Here is a 24,590-nt window from a genome sequence, read left to right as displayed (position 1 = left end):
TTGTCCAAAACCTGCGCCAGTATAATACCGGACGAAACCCAACAATGTTTTAAAGGAACTTTCTTCCAAGATCATAGTGCAGTGGGCACAATGCTGTACTTTGGGGAGGTTGGTGATGCTACGTAGAAACCTGTTTTCGGACACAGTCAGTTCCTTTGTACTCTCAAACCTCCATAGCTCAGCCCCATATAGTGATGAGCTGACCACTTTCGTGTCAAACCTGGAGCACTGGTCTTATGGGTTTGGGGAGTGACTTCTTATGCTCTAGACATAACGCTCCCGCCAATTGCCTGTGCTTGAGTGTTGCCAGATCAATTTGCTGGTTCCACTTTAGGTTACTCTGTATGTGGACCCCCAGATATGTGAACGCTCCTACCTGTCCAATGGGCGATTGTTCACGCATATTCTGCCTTTAAAAGATCTATGCGGGTTAAAAGCCATAAATGTCGTCTTCCCCACATTGACCTCGAGACCACAATCAGAACAAAAAATTTCAAAAACTAATAGGGCATGCTGTAGCCCACTCGGGGTCTTCGAGATTATCTGAAAAGTGTGTACTGGAAGTACCTATGATTCGAGTACAAATGGCAATACTTATTACTTAGTGTATTTAATAGACAGGACAACTGTACTTTCCTGATAACTTGCATTGGTGAAAAATGCATTTGGGGAAAAAACAAAACTATTAACGAGTCTAACAAAATAAATCAGGCATCTTCCTCTTACTTTGGGAGTGATGGAATGTGGGGATCCAAGGAAATATGGAGTTCATCTCCCTCGACATCCCATCAATTAAGGACTACATCTACAGCTTTAGGCACGTCACTTAGAAATCATCGACATCATGCGTTTAAGTCTAATTAGTTAACCCCTTCCACGCTGATGACGAGCTGGGCTCGTCATGGTGTAGCCTCCTCGCACGCTGATGACGAGCCCAGCTCGTCATGTTACATGAGTTTTTTAAAATCTCAGCATACGAGCGTAATAACAATAGCGCGCATGAGGTTAAACTGAAGCCAACAGACCCTTCAACATTAAATGCATTAGAGTGCTTGGTGTGCGGCTCCCATGGCTTCGTTTGATGGCTCCCCGGGGAGCACTGGAGCACAGTTTGGGAACCACTGCTCTAAGGGAAACGCTCTCCCTCGCCTATGCAACTGCTCTATTCACCCAAAGGAGGGATGCCACCTCAATCTGTGTGGTGGCAAAGATTGTGTTACCAGTACTGGGGTTTCACTGAACAACTCAATGCATTCTGGGAGTTTGGATGTGCTCCACTGAGCAAATTAAAGTAATGCCCCGGACAGCAATCATTTGTAAAGGCAAAGGCCAGGACAGAGTGGCCTTCCGACACAGACTTTTTTAACCCAAACCCCAAGTGTTCTCAGGTGTTTTTGTTTTTAGGAGTGTGAAGAACTTTTCAAAAATCCAGATACAGTAATAAATAGGAGAACTACGTGCACTTCACCCCTGCTAACCAATAGTAAAGTGCCTGTTCTCCCCTCTTAACATGGTTAAATTGGTATACTCCTAATTTGCATACTTATTTTGCACATAGGTCCCTGGTATATGTATGAATTAAAATTGCCCTAGTGGACTCAAGCACCTTATGGGCCATCCACTACAGTGACAGTGCAAATATAGTTTCAGGCCTACCGTTGCAGCCTGATAGGACCAGTGTAAAACCTGCAATTTGACCTGCCAAAATAAACTCTTTTTGGCAAGTCTAAACCTTACTTCTAAATATTAAAAAGTCACCACTAAGTAGGCCTTGTAGCCCACAATGCAGGGTGCATGACATTGAAAAGTAGCAGAAAAAGAAATGTAAATATTAACCTGTACTTACAACCAAAAGCTGTTTTCACTGTAGGAGAGCTGGCTGGTCCGTCAAGAAATACTTGGAAGCAGTAGTGAATATTAAGTGTGATATCTCTGGGTAGAGACCTGTTAGAAACCAGATTCAACAACTCTTTATAATATTTACTAAACCTCCAACTTAATGGTAATGTTGGATTTTTTATACATATTAAAGAAAAATAGGTTTTAGAAAGTTAACTTATATGCTTGAAACTCCTAAAGGCTAATTTACATGAGCTTTCCAACTGAAACCTAGCTGATGCATTTTCTCTGAATGAGGTTTGACAACTGCCTGAGGTGTCAAAAAGTCCTGAGTTTGGGAAAGTGTTTTTATTCATCAAGCAGGATGACAATTTGGGCTGTACCCAAGAACTGAATTCACTTCAAAAAGGCCTCTCCTATCACAAGCAGATGTCAGATGACACACAGACAGGTGCCTTGTTATGTTCCTCCAGTCAGGCAGGCACCACTTCCAGTGGAAGGGGACCTACCCCCAGAACTAGTTTGGAGTGACCACAAAGGAGGAGCTTCTCATTACCCAGGCCACACCAATGGTGAAGGGTTTGACCATTTAGGATTTTAGGAGTGAGCGGTACTGTGCCGTAGGGCAGATGGAACTGCTGCAAAAGTGGTCAAAGTTACCAGAGAGAACTTTTATCACATTAGTTAGGGAGGGGCTAGGAGTCCCCCCCCCCCACCCACAAGCTAGTGTCAGACATAAATGTGGCATGCCCTTTGCACTCTCTTAAGAACACTTTCTGCACCTGGGGAAGAACAGAGGAGGACTGGACCTTTAATTTTCATAGTGAGAGGAGCTCACTGGACTGGACCTGCTTGCTCTTAGTCTACAGCCTTGCCCTGCTGAACAGTTCAGAGTTCCAAAAAAGTGTCTAAGCGCAAATGCAGCTATCTTAACCTGACAAAGGCACCAACAGGATTTGGACAGCGACATGACTTCCGCGACTGTGAAATTCATATTTCTCCCTCTCTGAGCTTTTCTTGCCAAAACCAATAGCTTCACGAGGAGTGCGTCCAACCGGTATCCGACGTTGTGGAGCTCTTTTCTGCTACAGCCAACTGCCCTGCTTCACTACAGATTTTGGACTTCCATTTCTTTGTTATCTAAAGGGAAAACCCCCTACCGGATCCAACATGGTTTCTGGATCTGCACTGCACTGCACTCCAGCAAGGTTGGACTCAAATCTCATCTAGGTCCAGTCTACAGCAGCAAGTTGACTACGGTTGACGCTTAATGCTTTTTAGTGCTATTTTTAGTTAAAACTTTAACAAAGCAACCTTCTGTTCTCTACTGGATTTTTGTTTTTTTGCTCTAATTTATTTCTAAACATTCACTCTCTTTCTAATCTGGTAGGGATAATGTGTTGCTTTTATTACTGTTTTGGTAATGCATAAACATTTTACACATTGCCCAAAATTAAGCCTTTCTGCTCTGTGCCATAGCTACCAGAGGTTTGAGCAAAGGTTAATTTGGTGACTTTGATGGTTCGCTCTTACAAGGATTGTGATTGTTCTACGAGGTGGGTAGTCACCCTTCTTGACTAATAACCCAATTTCATACAATAGCTTTTTTTTTTCCAAGTGCAAAGTGTAGCAAGATACAGAAAAAAATGCAGAAGGTCTCATTCGACACAAGTTAATGTTTTTGGTTTGTTTGCAATTTTATTTGTTGTAAACTGTTGGGACTCTCTGAACTTTGCACTACTAACTGGTCACTGTACTGTTAATCATGAATACTCTTAATTTTAATTCCTCTTTGTTTAGCTACCAATGATCACTGCAGACATATAGTAAACCGAAAATGCAAAAGACTTACTGAATTATAGGCACTAATTTCATAAATGTTCAATATGTGAATATCAAATTTCCAATTTCACTATGTTTTCTGTTTCAAATGTTTGAGTGCTAGCTTGGAGTTGATCATGAAATTTATAAGTAGTGAGCCTGCAAAAGCCACACAGATGCTACCTGAGCACCAACTACTCTTGGCTAAACCGTAAAAGATTGACGATGGTTTATTTAAATGGTGCATAATCTATTACTGTGAGAAGGATTTCAATTTGTCAGGAATAGGCGAATTAGAATGCCTGGTCAACTTACCATCGCGTGCTTCCCCATCAGCTACAAATATGTAATAAGGGTGGTCAAGATCAAATCTCGATTTGTACATGGGAAGGTGGACGTTCCTCCGGAAAGAGCATTGAATGACACCATCGGCCAACCTCCACGCCGTATCTTGAAGGACGGGCTGAAAACAATAAATCGATCAGTTTCCGAATGATACTTCACAACAACACAATGTAGCCTATTTGTTATTTCTGTCCTTGTGGTATCAAGACTGGAATGCACCACACTTGAGTCAGTGCATTACCGTGTTAGCAAATTACACTACACCTTGCTCTATCGATTACTCCTTTTTCTCTGGAATATTGATCACAAAATGCAAAAACATTACTCTTGGTTTATATTAGGTAGTGATCCTTGAGCCAGGTCAAATGGTTCAGCAGAACCACTGAAATCTTTGATGGACCTCATGGCAACAAGTTCAAATCTCCGTGGGTCAACTCGGCCTTTCCTTCTACTGAGGGTGATAACATGTGTAAAACCGAGTTGTTCATATCAAACCAAAGGAGTGAAATGTGCTTTGAAAATACATCTAATAATACCCCCAATGGTAGAGACATCAAGAAAGTGGTTTACAAAAATCATACGTTCAAATAGATTCAGCTTTTTTTTGAGCATTTTTCATGATATTTAAAACAGTAATTTCTTAGAATGTCAAACAGGTTTGTCTCTTCAAACATCCTAAAAATATTATAATCTAGAAACTTGGCATTTACTGGACTACACAATGTTTCTGCACACCTCTGCTACCACAGGGAGAGCAGAGTTTTTCTAAATGTGTGTATAGTGAAATGCTGTGCATTTTAATCTCCAAGTGTACATCCACCTAAATCTGTAACAGGGCTTTGCTTTTTTTGTACTTTTTGCTTTATTTTTTTTATTTAAGTGAAGTGACTGGGTTTAACTTGAATGGGAGCGGAGGTCTCCTTTAGCATAAGAGTGTACTAGCATTCACACAATGAAAGACTTCCTTGCCACAAACAAAAACTAAGGGCCATGTACAAAAGGTTTTAGCTGTCGCAAACAGAGAAACGGGTTCTTGACATCTAAATAGCCTTTTGACATGTACTAACCCCATTTCGCAAGTCGGTAACCTATTACCAAATCGCAAAAATGGGTAAGAAAGTCTCTATTAGGAAGGGGAGTGTTAAGGGCGTCCCTTTCTAATAGCGAGTTGCAGGGGGCTGTATGAATGTTTTGTAACCGAAACGCGGTAGCAAAAACATCTGCATTTTACCACCTACTTTCATAGGTGGTAAGCCAGTCGAATTATTATTATTCTTTTTTTTTAAGAGCAGGCAGTGGCCCCACGGACCACTGCCGACTCTTGAAACACTTCCCATTTTCCTTTAAAGAAAACGGGCTGCATTTAAAAAATTAAAAAAGTTGCTTTACTCAAAAGCAAACAAGACATGGTAGCCTGCTGTCCCCAGCAGGCCACCATCCCTCTATTTTTAGGTCTCGTAGAGAGACCTTTTGCCGTCCATCCACAAAGCTGACTTTTTACGATGAGGATTCTCAACAGTTCACGTGAATCCCAATCACGTGACCTGCTCTCATGCACGAGCCTTCCCCCTGCCAGCAGCCTTTCTCCCTTCACAGCCATCTGTTCCTCTCTCCCCGCCCCCCGCCGTCACTTATTCACGGCCGCAGGCCGTCCTAATTGCATTTTTTTCAGCCTGGCTACTTCAAAGGGTTCGGCTGCCCCACCCCCTGCAATGCCGAGAGCTTCTTTTGCGTTTCTTTTTTGCTCTCTCTCCCTGCTTCGGTCTGGTTTCTGCTTGCATTTTTTATGTAACGTATGTAATCCTTAGTCCTTATGATTTGCAACTAGTTCTTATGTAAAGCGCTCTGACACATTCGGGTAAAGTTCGCGCTTTATGAAATCGCATTAAATAAAAAAAGCAGTCAATTGATCCTTCACATCCCATATGCTCGTTCCCTCCCACCCTTCCTACTTCAAAGGAACGTTGCCCCCCCCCGCCACGCAATGCCGAGAGCTTGTTCACTTTCCTTCTCTCGCTCGTTTACTTTCCACCTTTTCTACAGTCTGTAGCTGACCAGGCAGCTCGTAGGGTAACGTGCCTGCCGCAGAGATCTGCCTTTGCTCCACAGATTAAAATCAGCATTATATCATTGTGCTAGGATTGTTACATGTAAACGGTATTGCAAATACATTGAGGTTTACATGTCTCCCATTGGGCTAGGATTGTTACATGTAAACGGTATTGCAAATACATTGAGGTTTACATGTCTCCCATTGTGCTAGGATTGTTGCATGTAAACGGTATTGCAAATACATTTTCAATGTAGAATTTCTTAAAAAGAAAGTGTTTGAATGTAGTGGTGTTTAACGCGGGCTGTCTACTGACGTATTTTTAAATATTTTAAGTTTTAATTGTGAAGGCCACCAACTTGATTGAACTTTAATTCAGTGAATATTTTTTGGGAATTGAGGTCATCTTTACTGTGCTGCCTTTTTAGTGAATTAATGACAGCAACGGTTTGCGATTATCCTCGGATGTCGGCTGTGTAGCAACTCTTGCTTGCACAACATGGCTGGTTGTTTCCGACACGGATATGAGGTGGCTCCTTTAAAACCAGTATTTATGAGTCCGTGAGACGCACGTGGGGGTCAGGGGCCGCACTCCTCCGCTCTCCTCGTCACCTCGGCCCTACTAGAGCGCTGCGCGGAGGGGAGACAGGGCTTCCTGGCGCCTGGCAGCAGCGACTGCTATCTACCAGCAGATCTTGGCTTTAAGGGCCCAAGTGACAACTCTCACATCTCCTTTCCAAGTGTTTTCATCCCTAAAGAGCCGCTTAAGCCCTCCCCAGGAGACCCCCCACTAGACTTCCACCAGCTCTACTGTTGTTGTGCAGATTTCCCATCTCCTGGCAAGATGTCCATCAGTCTGCGCCACAATGCAGCCCCCCCCCCCCCCATTGCCCCACTGACAGTAGGTGCGAAAGGGCAGCCAGAGGCGGAGAAACCAAAGGAAACAGAAAGAAAAATGCAAGCACTGGCAAAACCAATAGGTTTTTCGCCTATGCGAGAACTTTTGATCTTCTCAATGTTTTTCAAACAGGTTGCACACAGAAGCGCTGGCTACTGTGCAACGTGGCTTAAAGGAAAGAAAGTAACAGCGCTACCATGCCACCAGTGTGTGGGCAGTGTCAAACCATTATTGTCTTCTTTACTTTTAGCCAGAGCTTTAAGTAGGATAAAAATGAAGGGGATCCCTATTAAGAGAGAGGCCTCTGTAGTTGTAGGCGTGGCTTAATCACGTGAACATGCAGACTAAATATCTGTCATTCAAATAGGGTGCCTCCTAATAAGTATTTTGGTGTCTCTGAGCTTTCTGTTATTGAATCCATAAAAAAAAACACAACAACTGACACACACCTAAAACCAGTCAGGATTATATATTTTCTTTGACAATGGTTGTCAGTGTATGCTCTGCAGAGAGGCCAGAGATTGGATAATCATGCAATGTGAACACCTTTTTGGGCCACTGAGTAAGAGAAACTCGCACTGCCTTCAGCCTCACCTGTAGACCTCTTAATCGTGGTCCTTATAAACATCTGGCGGCAATTAATTTCTAATCATGCGCTAAATAAGAGAAATAAACTGAATACAAAAACCCCACAACATCTTGGGAATACTTAGGAGTAATAAACTGAATACAAAAAACCCACAACATCTTAATCTGGAGTGCAAGATTCAATAAAACATGTGAAATATACACTACACGCGAGTCATTGGCATGGATTAAATGAATATTTATTACACTTATTCCTCAGAAATTATCTGTGTTTTCACAGTAAAGTTAATGACATGACTATAGGGCCCGATAGGTACCCCTTTCTATGACCGATATAAAAGACTACCAGGTCTGAGACTCGGAAGGACCCGGCCCACTTAAAGCTCTGCTTTCAGCTATGTTCCACAGCAGCAGGTTTGCTGCTTTTCATCATGCCTGAAAACATCGACAAAGCCAATATATCTCGCATAGGTGAAACCAGTTTGCCTTGCCAATAATTGCTTTTTAATGGTGTCTGTGGGAGGTCAGATAGTGGGGAAATCTCCCCGCACCAAACAAATGTAGCATGAAACTTTCATGTTCAGTGGGGTTCATTTTCCCTCATTCTCTTTATCTCTCACTACCTCACAACATCACTCTCCCTCACAACCTCACTCACCCTCACTACCTCACAACCTCACCCTCACAACATCACTCTCCCTCACTAACTCACTCTCACAACCTCAGTCTCCCTCACTATCTCACTACCTCACAACTTCACTCTCCCTCACTATCTCACTACCTCACAACCTCAGTCTCCCGCACTACATCACAACATCACTCTCCCTCACTATCTTACTACCTCACTCCCCCTTACTATTGCACAAACTCACAACCACACTCTCCCTCACACACTCTCTCTCACACATAGTACAGCCTTCTACCACCAACAACGCACCACCCTAGCCCCCACCACCCTAGCCGCAACAACCTTAACCGTAAACACCCTAGCCGCCAACAGACTAGCTGCAACCACCCTAGCCGCCAACAGACTAGCTGCAACCACCCTAGCCGCAAAAACACTAGCCGCCACCACCCCTAGCCGCCAACAACTCTAGCCGCCAACAACTCTAGCCGCCAACAACTCTAGCCGCCAACAACTCTAGCCGCCAACAACTCTAGCCGCCAACAACTCTAGCCGCCAACAACTCTAGCCGCCAACAACTCTAGCCGCCAACAACCCTAGCCGCCAACAACCCTAGCCGCCAACAACCCTAGCCGCCAACATCCCTAGCCGCCAGCAACCCTAGCCCCCACCACCCTAGCCCCCACCACCACCCTAGCCCCCACCACCCTAGCTGCCACCACCCTAGCTGCCTCCACCCTAGCCCCCACCACCCTAGCCCCCACCACCCTAGCCGCCACCACCCTTGCCGCCACCACCCTAGCCGCCACCACCCTAGCCACCACCACCACCCTAGCCACCACCACCACCCTAGCCACCACCACCACCCTAGCCACCACCACCACCCTAGCCACCACCACCCTAGCTGCAAAAACACTAGCCGCAACTACCCTAGCCGCCACCATCCTAGCCGCCAACAACACTAGCCGCCAACACCCTAGCCGCCAACAGCCTAGCCGCCAACAGCCTAGCCGCCATCAGCCTAGCCGCCATCAGCCTAGCCGCAAAAACACTAGCCGCCACCACCCTAGCCGCCGCCAACAAACTAGCCGCCAACAAAATAGCCGCCAACAACACGAGCCGCCAACAACACGAGCCGCCACCACCCGAGCCGCCACCACCCGAGCCGCCAACAAACTAGCCGCCAACAAACTAGCCGCCAACAAACTAGCCGCCAACAAACTAGCCGCCAACAAACTAGCCGCCAACAAACTAGCCGCCATCAACACTAACCGCCTAAAACCCTAGCTGGCAACACCCTAGCCGCCCACACCCTAGCCGCCCACACCCTAGCCGCCCACAGCCTAGCCGCCCACAGCCTAGCCGCCCACACCCTAGCCGCCCACACCCTAGCCGCCCACACCCTAGCCGCCCACACCCTAGCCGCCCACACCCTAGCTGCCCACACTCTACCGCCACCACCCTAGCCGCCACCACCCTAGCCCCCACAGCCCCCACCACCCTAGCCCCCACCATCCTAGCTGCCAACACCCTAGCTGCCAACACCCTAGCCGCCACCACCCTACCCACCACCACCCTAGCCACAAAAACACTAGCCGCCACCACCCTAGCCGCCACCACCCTAGCCGCCACCACCCTAGCCGCCACCACCCTAGCCGCCATATTTAAGTATTAATTTTTTTTTAACATTATTTGTAATAACAATACATCTAAGTCACGTAAATACAAAACATGTTGCATTACAAATGTTATAGGTGTCATATTTGCAAAAGTTAAAAGTATTGGCATTGTAAATGACAAAGTTATTAATTTCGCTATTTTTAAAACCAACACATGAATAAAAAATGTGTCATTTACATGACAAATAGCTCAAACTTTCCTAATGCGAGACCTATTGCATTGCAAATGCTTGTTAGTGCTTCCAAATGAGCAGGGCCGGACTGGCAGTAGCGGGCACGGGGCATTTCCCCAGTGGGCCGGAGGGGAGGGGGCCGGTTTTGTCACTGAGGCCAGTTGTACTGCAATATCAGCACCCTGTAACAAAAGCAGGAGCGGTGTTTTTTATCATCACCCCCCAGCCCTCCCTCTAGCCCACCCTCCCAAGGCCAGTCGAGCAGAATCTGCCAGGGCTGGCTGCGGTTCCCAGTCTGGCCCTGCCAATGGGTCGCAGGTTGCGACCAGCCTCGTGAATATTGACCCACTGGGAATCACTAAATGTGTCCGAGACACATTAGTACATCACATTTTGCGACTTACTGATTGTGAGTCGCAAAGTCACATTTAGGAACTCGCAAAATGTCGCAATTAGGAACTTGCAAAATGTAGCGATTGTACATGTGGCCTTAAGTCTCACCTATTGTAGCTTTTAATTTTTTTTTTATTAGGAATGTCAAACAAGCCTGTTCTAAATAAGTTAAGCTCTGCAGGTAGAATATGCATCTGCACGAAACTAATTTTTTTACCAGGTTCGTCAGGTTTACCTAAAATATTTTATTTTCTGCACGTCAGGCGACTGATATTTTAATCACTAGCCTTCCAAATATTTGTAGCCTTCCCCTGAAACTGAACTGAAACATTCTTTGGTAAATAAATAGGCATATTTAACTCTGGTAGGGCAGATGCATTGTATGCACAGATGGCGCAATGTGCAGAAGAGTTAAGCATGAAGAGAAACTGTTCTCCACTTACATCTAAAACAATAACAGACACAGTATGGCATCACAGAGGATGTGTGTGTGAGTTTGTTTTTGCATTTAAAAAGCTAGATTTGCAACTTTAGTACATCAGCTGTAAATGTACGCTAAACAATAGTGTTTCAGATCATATCAACTAGATGTCAATCTATTAAGCAGTCCAAACTACTACAACTTCTTAGCAAATATTCTTTATCGTAATTTTTTTTAAATTTAAAAAGTCCATCTCTCCATCTGTTTTATGCGAGAAAACGGATAGGTCTGGAAAAGGGGGAGGGGGGAGGAGGGGGGGGGGAAGAGGTTGGTGTGTTGGGGGGTTGACGCCAGATAGTGATTGCCAGTAACTTTAGGAAAAAATCTCATATAGAAATGTATGTGAGATATGGTCAAGAAAATCTTTTTAATCCATAAAAAAAGAATTTGATGCAAAAAGCTAAAGTTTCTGCCTCGTAGATGCAAAGCCTGTTTTTACTATGAAGCTTGTCGGTTGTAGCTGTGCATCTTCAGCTGTGTATCTTATGGGCTATTTTTTTTGACAAGATGTACAAGAGCAGCTTTTTTAATGTGAACAATTTACAATATAGAAGATTTTCAAAGAAGTTGGAGTAATTCTGTATCCAAGAATAATCGATCTGAAGATTTGAAACCTACATAATATAAAGAACAGAAAATACGATTTACATTTCTGTTCTCACATCCTCCATGCGCGAATGGATAGTTGTAGGATCCACAGTGTTAGAACGATTCCAGCACTGAGGTATATACTCTGGTACGCTTTTACACTAAACAATCATTCCCATCTGCGTAGAGTTGGACTATAAAAAGCAAAATGTACTGATCTGCAGCAGAATGCTAGCATGGAGCTTTAAGTTATATTTTCTGCACAGTGGCAGTTTAAATTAACAGTTTTTACTAAAGCTTATTTGTGCCAAATAATGTTACGGCACAGCGTGTCCAATTAAGCACTACCACACCTACCAGAATCCCTTCCCGCTTACCAGGATATTAGGAGTGTGGGAGAAGCAGCAGAAATCGGGCAAATGGAGCTACTCCTCGAAGCTGTGAGTGGAGAATGCGGCACCTTTGGTGAAGATGTGCAATGGTCAGCAAGGTGCCACAGCGGTGGGTCTTCAACAGAGCGAATATGATCTTCCCAGACCTAGGGTCATGACGTAATGTCTGGTAGACCCCACTCTTCCCTGGAGTCCATGCACATCCAGTGACTCCCATACCAAAAGTATAGCGATAAGTCCAGGCAATGGTAGGCAATGTCCACACAAGCTTAAAAAAGCTACGAGTGCAGAGATGAGACCTTAGTTAAATCTTCCTTTTTGCCAAAAGGCCGTGCCAGACCACTGCTGGGTGCAGAAACCACTCCTTGACTAAACTATAGATAATAAGGGCCCGATTTCAAGTTTGATGGACAGGTTACTAAATCCCAACATGGTGGATATCCCATCTCTCTAATCACAAGTGCCTTATTATATAAGGAGCTTGTAATGAGGATGGTTGGATATTGTGACAGAGTAGCCCATTCGCCAAACTGTAAATCATCTCCTTGGCCGGACCTATTCTACTGTCTTCTTCCAGACTCCTTTTCTACACTATTGTCCATGAATGTCTTTATATTGCATTGTTCCATTTATCTTTTGAGTGATGAGGGAGCAGCCAGCCTTTAAACCATGCACTCCTTAGATTCTTTATTTCTGTAGAGTACCAATGGTATCTCAGCTGTTTGCTTTCCTACCCCAGCACAGGCTTGGTTGCCTTTTAGCTCCTCATTTGCTAAGAGTGGGGGGTCCAACGATGTATTAGAGGCACACTTCTAGCCCTTCTCATGGGCTGTTCTTCCCTTCTTTATAGAGGAGTTAGAGATGCACTACCTTCAGTTGAGCTTAATGCTAATGTATTAACAATGATTAAACTTAATTTCTCCGTTGTTTAGTTGGCGTGCTGCAAGGGTAACATGTTTGTCTGAACCGTGTCAAAACTATAAACTCCCTACCTCGAGACCATAGGTCCCGACCCCTACGCACATTTTCCAATGGGATTTACCCAAAACTAGTGTTAACAATTTTTCTCAATAATACCAAAAATATATTTCACCTTTTTGAACATTTATTTTGATACCATAAATATTCACATGATCTTCCCTTCTGCCAGAACCAGACATACACAGGAAAGTAAGCTAAATAAAATCAGAGGACACATTGGGACTTTTTCTCGAGTCCTTCTGAAATGACTTTTAAAAAGTTGTGATATGGCCTGAATAAGAGATGAACGTGGCTATGCTGGTGGCTTAACCATTTACCTCTAGTTCATTTGGTTTAAATGCAGTTTCTGCAGTACCGACTCTCTACATCAGTGATGGGAAGAGAGGATATAAATTACTGTTCTACGCCCTCCCTTACCTTATGTGAGTATACATAGCATGTCCTTTGAATATGCATGTTCGATTAGGAAGGACATGGCGCTGAGTAGTTCAGTCTTCTAGTCTAGTCTAGTCTAGTCTAGTCTAGTCACGAAGATGTGCACTCACCCACATACGTAGCTTTCATGATCAATAGCTCTCTCTTCTAGCACTGGGCAGGAGCTCTTGTATCCCCCATGTATTCTAAGTTGGGTAGCCTCATTGTGGAGAGGTTGTTGTCTATGTATTGGCTAACGCTACCTACTTATCCATCACTGCAGAGTACTAGAAAGATTGTGTTAGGGTGAGGTAGTGAATATTTTAAGTAAGCCATCAGATCATAAGATGAAAAACAGGACTACCTAACAAGAAATGTGTGTCAATTTATGGAGGTGTGTCCGTATTCTTATTGTACCCTGTAACAGGGGAGAGGTCGGAGGGCTTACCCCGGGAGAATGGTGATGTCCGTGCCCCTCTGACCCTGATCCCCCTCCTTCATTCCAGACTGACCCATGGAGGAACGATCAGTTCGACAGTGAAGTGTACGGCGATCACGGCGGCCCCTTTAAATGGACGTTTGCTTCCGAGAAGGAGGAACCGCCCCCTGAGGACGTCAGCACCACCGGAATGGTCAAAGGCCAGGATGTGATGTATGGAGGGTGTGTTTACACCCCGGAGGAGCGGAAGGAGGAAGAAGTGACGGTAGCGAGCGGAGAGAAGGACGGAGACGAGGAGGAAAAGACCTAGAAGGAACATCGAGGAGGCGAGGTGGAGTCGGAGAAAGGAGGAGAGCCAGGAGGCCAACGACCCTGTGATCCGCCGTGCCACACTCTCGAGGGAGGAGTGTGGCTGTCACAGGTACGGCGGCCTTGGGCAGCCTGGGTGGGGAGCCGGAGTGCTCACATGTAATTAGTGTAAAAAGCCCTTGTTTGTTTCCTCCCCTTTGTGTCACCGTTCCCTCTTCCACAACCCACTTCCTTCCCTGTACATCACTTCCTATCCCAACCCCTCGTTCACCGTGCACCGAGTTGAAAGAGCACTGTACACTAGGGCTGTCCTCACTACCCCGGTCCCTGAAAGGTGCATAACTGAAAAAGAGCATACTTTAACGGCATCCCTCTTTCTGGTCTCTTCCATGTGACGGAGCTGGTCGGAGTCCCGCTAAGCGCCTCCCCAAAGAACATCAAGAAGCAGTGGAAAGCTCAACCACGGATCCCAGCGCCTTCTCCCGAGACCGCCTGACCCAGAGGAGGAGAAAGACATTTGTGTACAAAAGCTCGTTAAAAATAAAACCTTCTTTGCCTGCAACACCTGGTGTCAAGGTTGTCCCTTCACCCACGCCCACACTGGTGTCAGAAGTGGGATCTTCCTCAACAGAACCGACCATGGCAATGGAGCAGGTGATTCAGACTCTGATCGATGGGCAACAGAAGCTAGAATGGGCCATCGGTCAACAGATTTTATTTATTTTGAAAGTTTTATATAGCGCGGACAAGATCCTTGCAGATATCAGAGCGCTTTACAAAGAGAAGTACATGAGGGAGCATGGTTAAACAGATAAATCAATAAGTACAAATTGGTGGCGACTAAGCCCAAACAGGAGTACAAAGTAGTGCAGCTAAGTGGTTACAAAGCTAAACATGTGAGTAATAGGCAGTTAATACACATAATCAAAACGGTCAAACATGTAGTATGGATCGGTGCAGAGTACTAACAGTGATCAAGATAGTAGTTCAGGTGTATTTAGCCATGAGGATAGCTTTTACTTCCTTTTTAAAGAGTGTGGTGGAAGAGATAAGCCTGGTTTCGGTCGGGAGAGAGTTCCAGATCCTAGGCGCCATTCCCGAGAAGGAGCGCTTATATGTTTTTTCCTTCCGGAATCTTCGAGGTTAACAGAAGATTGTTTGTGCCTCTGGTGTTTCTAGCTCCTCCAGAGATTGTCAGTTTCTGAGCGAGGTATCCGGGTGCGTTTAGATGTACCGCCTTGTGTGTCATGCAGGCGATATTCAGATGTATTCTAGCTTCAAATGGCAGCCAGTTCAGGGATATCAAGTCAGGGGTAATATGGGAGTGTTTTTTTGACCCAGTGATGAGTCTCGCTGCAGCGTTTAGAGAAGCTCTTAGGGGTGCGGTTGTAGTTAGGGGGAGTCCGCAGAGGGCGATGCTGCCGTATTCAATTCGAGGGATGACTAGTGCTTGTACTGCGGTTTGGAAGTCTTTGGCTGGGAGGTAGGGTTTAAGTTTCCTCAGAGTGTTGATCTGGAAGTTTGCTCCCTTTGTTGCCTTGCTGATATGTTGCTGCATGTTCAGATTGGTGTCGAGTGTTATGCCTAGGGATTTTGCTGAGTCCACGATGGTGGGTTGGACATTGAGTGCAGTTAGGTCTTTAAGCCAACTTTGAGTGGTGGAGACCTTCGCTGGAGGTGAGATCAGAAGGAACTCTGTTTTCAGGGCATTGAGTTTGAGATGATTGTCGGCCAGCCAGGATTGGGTGCTTCTGATCGTTGAGTTCAGGAGCACGATGTCCTTGGGGGACTGTAATTTGATATAAAGTTGGGTGTCATCTGCGTACATGTGAAAGTGTACATTGGATGCTTGTAGCAAGGTAGTGAGCGGTTCCATGACTAAGTTGAACAGAGTTGGGGATAGAGAGGATCCTTGGGAGACACCTAGCGTTACGGGTATTGGCGAGGACATCAGGTTGTTGCTCTTGAATTTCTGCGACCTGTTGTGAAGAAAGGAGGTGAACCACTTGAGAACAGTTCCAGATAAGCCCATTCTTGTGTTTAGAAGCTCTAGTAGCTTCTCATGTTTAACAGTATCAAATGCTGAGGAGAGATCAAGGAGCATGAGGAGGCAGGTGTCGTTTTGGTCTAGCATTTGAAGTGCGTCGTCAATTATGTGAGTCATAGCCGTTTCTGTACTGTGCCCTGCTCGGAAGCCTGACTGGTGCGGGTTGAGGAGATCAAATTGTTCAATGTGTTTAGTCAACTGTAGTTGTGCGCATTTTTCCAGCAGTTTGGCGAGAGTGGGAATATTGGTGATGGGACGGTAATTGTTGAGATCAGAGGGGTCGGCTGTAGGTTTCTTTAGGAGAGGTGTGACCTGACCAAATTTTAGTGAGTCAGGTATGCTTCTTTGTTGGAGAGAGCTGTTGATAATTTTAGTCCAGAGAGGGATAAGCAAGGGGGTAAAGTCTTTTACTGCTGCAGCAGGGAGGGGGTCCGTGAGGTGATTGGATGGTTTCAGGGTGCTGAGCAGTTTGCCAATTTCTTCTTCGGAGTATGTGCCAAAGGTTGACCATGTGGCCTTGTTTTTTGGTTCAGTGGCTGCTAGGCACTGTGGTTTGGAGTAGAGGCTTGCGTCAATGAGGAGATCGCTCTTTATGTTGTCAGTTTTATGGGAAAAGAAAGCAGCGAAGTCTTCACAAGAAGGTGCCTCACGCGCAGTGATGAGTGGTTGGGGTTGATCCTTGGATTGTGATCTGATTAGCTCGGACGGTTTTTTGCTTGGTCGAGCTGGAGGCTGAAGAAGTCTGATTTTGAGCGTTTTATTTTCCTGAAGTAGGCGTTTCTCTTTTTCTTCAGTTCTTTTAGGTGCATTGCCGAAGGAGCTGATCTCCAGGTACGCTCTGCCATTCGCATGTCTCGTCTATCTTCATTGAGTCTCCCGTCATACCATGGATTGGAGATTTTAGTAGGGGCTCTTTTTAGCTGCAAAGGTGCAGCCTCATTAATTATAGAGGTCATAGCGTTGAGATAATGGTCAGTCAGTATTTGAACGTCCGTATCTCCTGTCGGTGGCAGTAAGACATTGCACCTGTTAGGGGGCAGAGAGCCTGGGTTGAGTTTTTTCATGTCTCTTTTCCAGACTTTTGGCTTGGATACTTGAGCCGGGTTAACTTTAACTTAACTTTTTCATTGATAAAGAATGTGACAGTATGATGATCTGACCAGTCACAGGGTTGGATGGAGTCGAGTTGGAGAGCTTCCTCTTTGGAGATGACCAGGTCCAGGATAGATCCTTTCACGTGGGTCGGGCTGTTGCATATTTGGGTGAGGTTGAGGGCATCGAGGAAGTTTTTAAGACTATTTACCACCGCGTCCTTGCAATCGTTCCAGTGGTGGGTGAGCTGCCGTCCGGAATTGGTTGAGATCATATCCATGATTTGTTGGGAAAAGGTGAAGTTGTCCCTGGGTGGGTGGTAGATGCTGTGAAGAGAACATATCGGTTTGCCCTCACTGATAATGTCAAGGCAGATGTATTCCCAGGTTGTAGGGGATGGTAGGGAGGTAGAATTGACTTTCTGAACAGAGAGGTTGTTCCTGTAGATGCATGCGATTCCACCACCTAATTTGCCTGCTCTGTCTAGCCTGATAATGTGGTAGTTGGGAGGAACCAGAATGTCCATGATAGGTGTCGAAGATTCAGTTAGCCATGTTTCGATCAGGATGATTAGGTCAAGGTCCGTAGATAAGAGGAGATCAGCAATAGCGGCAGAGTGTTTCGAGGCCGATCTACAGTTGAGGAGAGTGCATTTGAGGAGAGGTGTGTTGAGGGTGGTAGACGGTTCTAGAGAGAGAGGGACTTTTCTAAGGTTGTTGGGGATGGAGAATCTGCTGTTTAGTGTGGGGGGGTCTAAGGGGATTTGAGTGTATCGTGGGAATGTTGAGGTGTGGGGTGGTTATGTGATTTTGGGGGGCTGGGTCGTAGGAGCGGAGAAGGGTGAGAGTGTCGCGCTCAGAAGTAGAGTTGTGGGTGCGACGAGGACGGTTGTTGCGATTGCTAGCTGGGAGTGAGGTCAGGTTGGGGGCGAGTTGAGTGAGAGAGTTAGTCGGAAGAGTGAGGGCCCCTTTGGGCGGGGGGGTGTAGTTGTGTGAGGGGGGGTTGTAGGGACGGAGAGGGGGACGAGGGCAATTGCTGCGCCTATGGGCGGCAATTGACGCCCGGTTTGGGGCGTGTTGAGTGAGGGTGTCAGCTGGAGGGGTAGGGAACAAGTTGGGAGGGGAGGTGGGTGCTGGGTGTATGGGGTGGGTGGTGAGAAGTTCCTTGATGTTGTGTATGTCTTCTTTGATCTGAGTGAGGGTGGCCATGATGATGTCCATCGTGGGGTAGCTGGTGGAGGTGGGGGTTGCAGTCAGAGGTGAATGGCTGACCAGGGAATTCGTGTGCAGGTGGGAGCGTGGGCTGTTGTTCGAGGAAGTATGCGTTGTGTTGGTGGACGGGAAGGTGTTAGGGAGGAGAGATGTCTTGGGCGGGAGGGGTGTGGATGAGGTAGGGAGGAGGTTGGTGGTATGGGGAGGGGGAGTTAAATTAAGAGAGGAGGTGTGTACTGCGTGATTGGTTAGAGGGTAATGGGGACTGGGAATGGGAGGGAAAGAAGGGGGGGATTTGTCGCAGTGCGTGTTGTTCTGTTGCTGGACTAGGTTAGGTGTTTTGTGTGTGAAAGCTGTGCTGTTAGGGGTGAGCGGAGTAATGATGCCCGCTGTAGGTGTGAGAGGAGAGCTGATGGTATGTGAGGGGGTCTGGGGGTTGGTAAAAGGGGTGGGGGTGTGAGTGGAGTATGAGGGGGAGCGATCTGTGTCTGAGTTTGAGGCGTGTGTTACCACTGCATGGTGCTGAACTGGGATAGAGGGGTTGTGGGTGGGAGATGGGCGATCAGGGGTGGTAGGTGTGTCCCTGATTGAGGAGTATGTGGCTGTGAGGTCATGGTTGGTGGGACTGGAGGGGATATGAGTGTTGGACCGCGAATGGGAGAGGTGCTCTTTGAAAGTGGGGAACAGGTTGTCTAGCAATTCTAGGTTCCTGTCTGTGGATTGAGCTAGGACAATCCCGTTATTGTAAATGGGGATGGTGGCTCTGCCTGGAAAGAGTTGGGATGGTGTGATGGAGAGAGTTCGGCTGTGAGCGGATTTCCTGGTGGAGGAGACGGTGAGTAGGGTGAGGAACGTTCCATTGAGCTCTGCGTGAGGTATGGAACTCTCCATTGAGCTCTGCGTGAGGTATGGAATATGATATCAGTGTTCAGGGATCCATTGACCGGTGAAAAGTAGGGGTCAGCAAATGGGGTTTCAGTGTGTGACCTAAGGAAGTTGTGTTTAAAGCGTTTAGCGGCATTTTTGGTGAGTGACGGTGGGTAGTTGATTTTATATGTGTGATTACCGATAGGATCCATGTTGCGATGTTGGTTTAGGAGGGACTGGGTGAATGCAGTATAGTGGTACACATGTGCAGGAAAAACAAATACATACAGTAGGTTACACAGTGCAAGTGTGATAATTCAGCATGGCCCAAATGTAAGAGTGGGCAGAGAAACATATACATACAGTAAGTTATAGAGTACAAAAGTGGCACTAGTGATCAATCAGCATAACCAGGATATACGAATGTGCATTATAGCAAAAACATACGATATTACAAATATATACGGCATTCTAAAGTACAGAAGTGAGGTATAATACTGGGAAAGGGTACAGATGCGCATATCCAGTTACATGGATCAAAAGTGACCCTAAGGGGCAGAGGTGACACTAATGATCAACCAGAGATATATGGATCAAGAGTGGCCCTAGGGGGCAGAGGCGACAGTCGTGTGTAGGCAGAGGTATATGGGATAGTAGTCGGTGCCTTAGAGAGAAGAGTGAAAATTGATGCAGGTTGTATAACTGTGCAATAGTGCAGGAAACATTAGAAGTATATTAAGTATGAGGTAGCAATCTGTGCATAACAGGAGAGAGAAAGTAGGACTAGGAGTAGGTTACATTAGGAGTATATTAAGTATGAGTTAGCAGTCTGTGCATAACAGGAGAGAGAGGGTAGGAATGGGAGTAGGTTACAGAAATGTGCAAAGTAGTGCAGAATACAAGTGCAAGTGTAATACTGATAGAATATAGAGACAGGATACCGATATATGAGGTAGCAGTCGGTGCGTTACAGGTAAAAAATATAAAATATAATATAAAATAAAAATAAACTAAAAAATATAGAGACAGGATACCGATATATGAGGTAGCAGTCGGTGCGTTACAGGTAAAAAACACAATTACATAGGAAATGCCTAATGCAAAGCTACTGCAATAGAAGGCAGATTTTCTCATCTAAAAATATATGAGGTAGCAGTCGGTGCATTACATGTTAAAAACACAATTACATAAAAAGACGACTAATGTAAAGATACTGCTATAAAAGGCAGACGCTATCACAAGACAGTTTAGACTGTGCACATCCAAAAATATGAGGTAGCAGTCGGTGCTTTACATGTAAAAAACCCAATTACATAAAAAGACTACTAATGTAAAGATAGTGTAGAAGGCAGACCCTATCACAAGAAAGTGTCAGTATCGGCTAAGTAAAGTAAAGCGTGCAGTAGTTGAAATTAGACTATGAGGCCAGTTCTTAGGTCATGATCCAGTAGTGAAATTGACTAGTCCATGATGGCAGCCACTGAGAGAGACCAGTTTAAAATGGCCGCCAAGTATGGTAGTTAGAGCCAGTAGTCCTTTGTTTGTTGTTATTCTTGCTTTGAGAGCAGGGAAGGGCAGATTCACATCCTGTTTGAGTAAGCTCAGCTCTTAGCCTTCTGGGAGTCTTATCTCTGTTTCAATGGACCTATGTGGGGGAGTTATGTCGAGGAGCCTCGTAGGCAACTGGAGGTACAGGCATAAATTTATAGATTCAGTTAGTGACCCCTGCCCTTTTGAACAAAGGCGGTTTAAAAATTTGAAGCGAGTGAAGTATATGAAAGAAATACCTTATTGTTGTTGCCAGTTCAGTCTGTACCTTATTGCCGATAGGGAGCTATTTCGCACTACCATAGCTCAGCAGATGGACAACATCCAAAAGACCGTACAGGCCCCAGGCGCTGCAACCCTGGCTGATAGAAGACCCATAGGGCCACACCCCTCAGGAGTGGCGTTACAGAAGTACGTGGCGGGGGAAGACCCCGATGCTTTTCTCCTCAATTTCGAACGAGCCACTAGGGCTTGTGGGTGGACAGAGGAGAAATGGCCCTTCTTTTTGGCCCCGCTACTAACAGGAGAGGCCCAAACGGCCTATCAGGTAGCCAACCATTCTGGCACCGCTTCCTACTATGAGGTCAAAGAGGTGATACTGGACCACTTGGGAATGGACGCGGAGGCCTACAGGCTCCGGTTCAGAAAAGAAAAAGGAAACACCGGTGAGAACCCAAAGACACTGTACCTGAGGATCAAGATGGCAGCTGAGAAATGGCTGAGACCGGGGAGCAGAAGCAAGGAAGAAGTTATGACCAGTATCATCTTGAAACAGTACATGGAGGCCTTACCATATGGCACCCAGAGGTGGTTGCGACAGCATCCGGACCTGACCACTGCTCAGGCTATCGAGATGGCGGCCAACTATACCAGGGCCGCCCCCCGGACGTTCCCTTGGGATAGGGACAAAGGTGGTAAGACCAGCACACCACCGCCAAAACCGGACAGAAGAAAGACAATCCCCGAGCCACTCAAACCACGGCCCTACCACCCGGAACCCCCTCCCCTGAAAGGGCCTCAATGCTTTGAATGCGGGGAATGGGGGCACATAGCACGAATGTGCCCCCACAGAAGACCAACAGAAGAGCCTATGGAGGTCGGCTACATACCGAGAGCCGTGATGTACACGGCGGAAATGGGACCCTCGTTTTACGTAAGGGTCCTAGTGAATCAGAAACCTGTGAAAGCCCTGTTGGATTCGGGTTGTAGGCAATCTGTCATCCAGGAGCGATTGTTTCACCCTGCTCAGATAGGCCACGAAGGCATCGTACAGATTAGGTGTGCGCACGGGGACGTAAAGCCCTACCCCTTGGGCCGCATCACCTTGCACCCGAATGGTAGGGAGCCCTGCTCGGTAAAAGTGGGAGTGGTGGGTTCTTTGCCTGAAGAGGTAATGATAGGTGTGGATAATCCAGACTTCCTATCCATGTTCAAAAGGGAACTGAGAGACAGCCCGGCAGGAGCTTACCTATCAATAGAACCCTGGGCCTTGGATAGGGGGTTCAAGTTCGCCCAGGCCAACGACCCCTCACTTATGAACGCGTGGGAGGCGGCTCACGTGGCGCAGAGCAACCAAACAACAGCATACCCCCGATTTAGGATAGAAAAAGACCTACTGTATAGGGAAGGAAAGGCGGGAGAACCAAGCCAACTAGTGGTTCCTAAAGACTGCAGGGAGCAGATCCTGTTCTATGCTCACACTCACTTAACAGCCGGGCATAGCGGAACCGAGAAAACAACCCAGAACATATTGCGTCTGTTCTACTGGCCAGGCATCTACAAAGAAGCAGAATCCTACTGCAGACAACGTGAGGTGTGCCAAAAAAAGAACCTTACTAGACCCCCAGCCGTTCCCCTACAACTGTTACCCGTCATAGGCAACCCCTGGGAAAGGGTGGGGATGGATCTAAATAGTCCATTGCCACGCACTGCCAGAGGACACACGTATGCATTGGTAGTGGTTGACTACAACACAAGGTTCCTGGAAGCCTTCGCCATCAGTGCGCCTACCACCAAGAATGTGGCGGACAAATTGGTGGAGCTATTCTCGGGGGTGGGGTTTCCGAGGGAGATCCTCACCGATCAAGGGACCCCATTCGTGTCCAGGATGATGCAAGAAGTATGCAAGTTGCTGGACCTACGCCACATCCGAACCTCCGCCTACCATCCCCAAACGGATGGCCTCGTTGAGAGGTATAACAGGACTCTGAAAACAATGTTAAAAAAATTGTTGAACACAGAGGCTAAGGATTGGGACAGGGTGTTACCCTTGGCCCTCTATGTCGTAAGAGCCCAAGTCCAGAGCAGTTTGGGGTTTTCGCCGTTCGAGCTCCAGTACGGCAGACAGCCTAGATCCCTCCTGGAAATCACCAGAGAAGCCTGGGAGGGTGAGGAAGCCGCAGAGCAGAGAACCCTACTGGAATACACCCAGCAGTTGAGGTCACGCCTGGGCAAGCTGCGAGACCTCGCCTATTTCAACTTGGAAAAAGCACAAAATAACCAAAGACATCAATATGATAAGGGAAAGAAATGGAGGACACTAGAGAGAGGGGATTGGGCACTGGTACTCCTATCCTCATCCACCCAAAAGTTCAGGAGCGAGTGGAAGGGGCCATACAAGGTAGTAGTGACCATAGGGTGTACAACATACAGGTTGCTACTGTCCCCATCCAGGAGACAAACCTTCCATATCAATCTCCCCAAAAAATGGCTAGGACCCCCCCCCCAGCTCTGCCAATCTAGCCCTTCCGTCTAGCAGCCAACGGTCGACCATAGAACATCTTCCTGTGAATCCAGAGATAACTGATAAAGAAAGACAGGAACTAATGGAGGCCTTACGCCCTTTTTCCCCATTGTTTTTAGACACCCCCGGATGCACCCATATGGCAGAGCATCAAATACACACCAAAGAGGGACAGATCATCAAACAAAGGGCCTATCGTATTCCTGCGGCCAAAAGGGCCGACATAAGAAAGGAGGTGCAAGACATGCTCAGACTAGGGGTGATTAGGCCTTCGAAAAGTAACTGGGCATCCCCCATAGTCATGGTGCCGAAACCCGACGGGTCGACCCGTTTTTGCATGGACTTCAGGGCGTTGAACGCGATCTCTTCTTTTGACGCATTTCCTATCCCAAGGGTAGATGAGCTAATAGAGCGAATAGGGGAAGCCCGCTACATCACGACATTTGACCTGACCAAAGGGTATTGGCAGGTGCCTCTGCGGGAGGGGGATAGGCACAAACCGGCCTTCGCAACCGAGGATGGGCTGTTTGAGTTCAACGTGCTACCTTTTGGGCTCCATGGAGCCCCAGCCACTTTCCAAAGGTTGATGAACACGGTGTTGGCTCCCCATACCAAGTAGAGCTCGGTATACCTGGACGACATAGTCGTCTTTAGTCCAACATGGGAGACACACTTGGGTCACGTTACCAGAGTCCTTCGTGCTCTGCAAACGGCCGGCCTGCATGTCAACGCTCGGAAATCCAGAGCGGCTTATTCCAAGGTGAAGTACCTGGGGTTTATGCTAGGGGAAGGCGTAATAGCCCCACAGGAAGAGAAGATAAAAGCCATTACCAAGACGCCGTTCCCCACGACCAAGAGAGACTTAAGGGCCTTCTTGGGCCTTATCGGCTATTATAGGCGTTTTATCAAGAACTTTGCTGCCCTCTCAACCCCTTTGACGGCCCTCCTGCAAAAACAGGTACGGAATTCCCTACCATGCCCTCCCTCGGAGGAGGCATGTAAGGCTTTTCAGGCCCTGAAAGCGGCCATCACCTCAAGCCCCGTTCTGATTTCTCCTGACTTTGAGA

The 24,590-nt window shown here is 46.7% G+C and overlaps 1 protein-coding gene across 1 annotated transcript in view; it reads right to left on the bottom strand.

Annotated features, from left to right (window-relative positions):
* FRRS1 (ferric chelate reductase 1) overlaps window positions 1-24,590 on the bottom strand; it is a 240,179-nt gene that overhangs the window by 104,088 nt on the left and 111,501 nt on the right. Inside the window, exon 8 of the mRNA XM_086954631.1 lies at window positions 3,976-4,123. Within this exon, the coding sequence (XP_086810757.1) occupies window positions 3,976-4,123 (148 nt within the window). The remainder of the gene's footprint in view (window positions 1-3,975; window positions 4,124-24,590) is intronic.

The sequence above is a fragment of the Lissotriton vulgaris genome, chromosome 1_1, assembly GCF_964263255.1.
Source record: "Lissotriton vulgaris chromosome 1_1, aLisVul1.2, whole genome shotgun sequence".
NCBI lineage: Eukaryota > Metazoa > Chordata > Amphibia > Caudata > Salamandridae > Lissotriton > Lissotriton vulgaris.
This window is presented reverse-complemented; position numbering and strand designations above follow the sequence as displayed.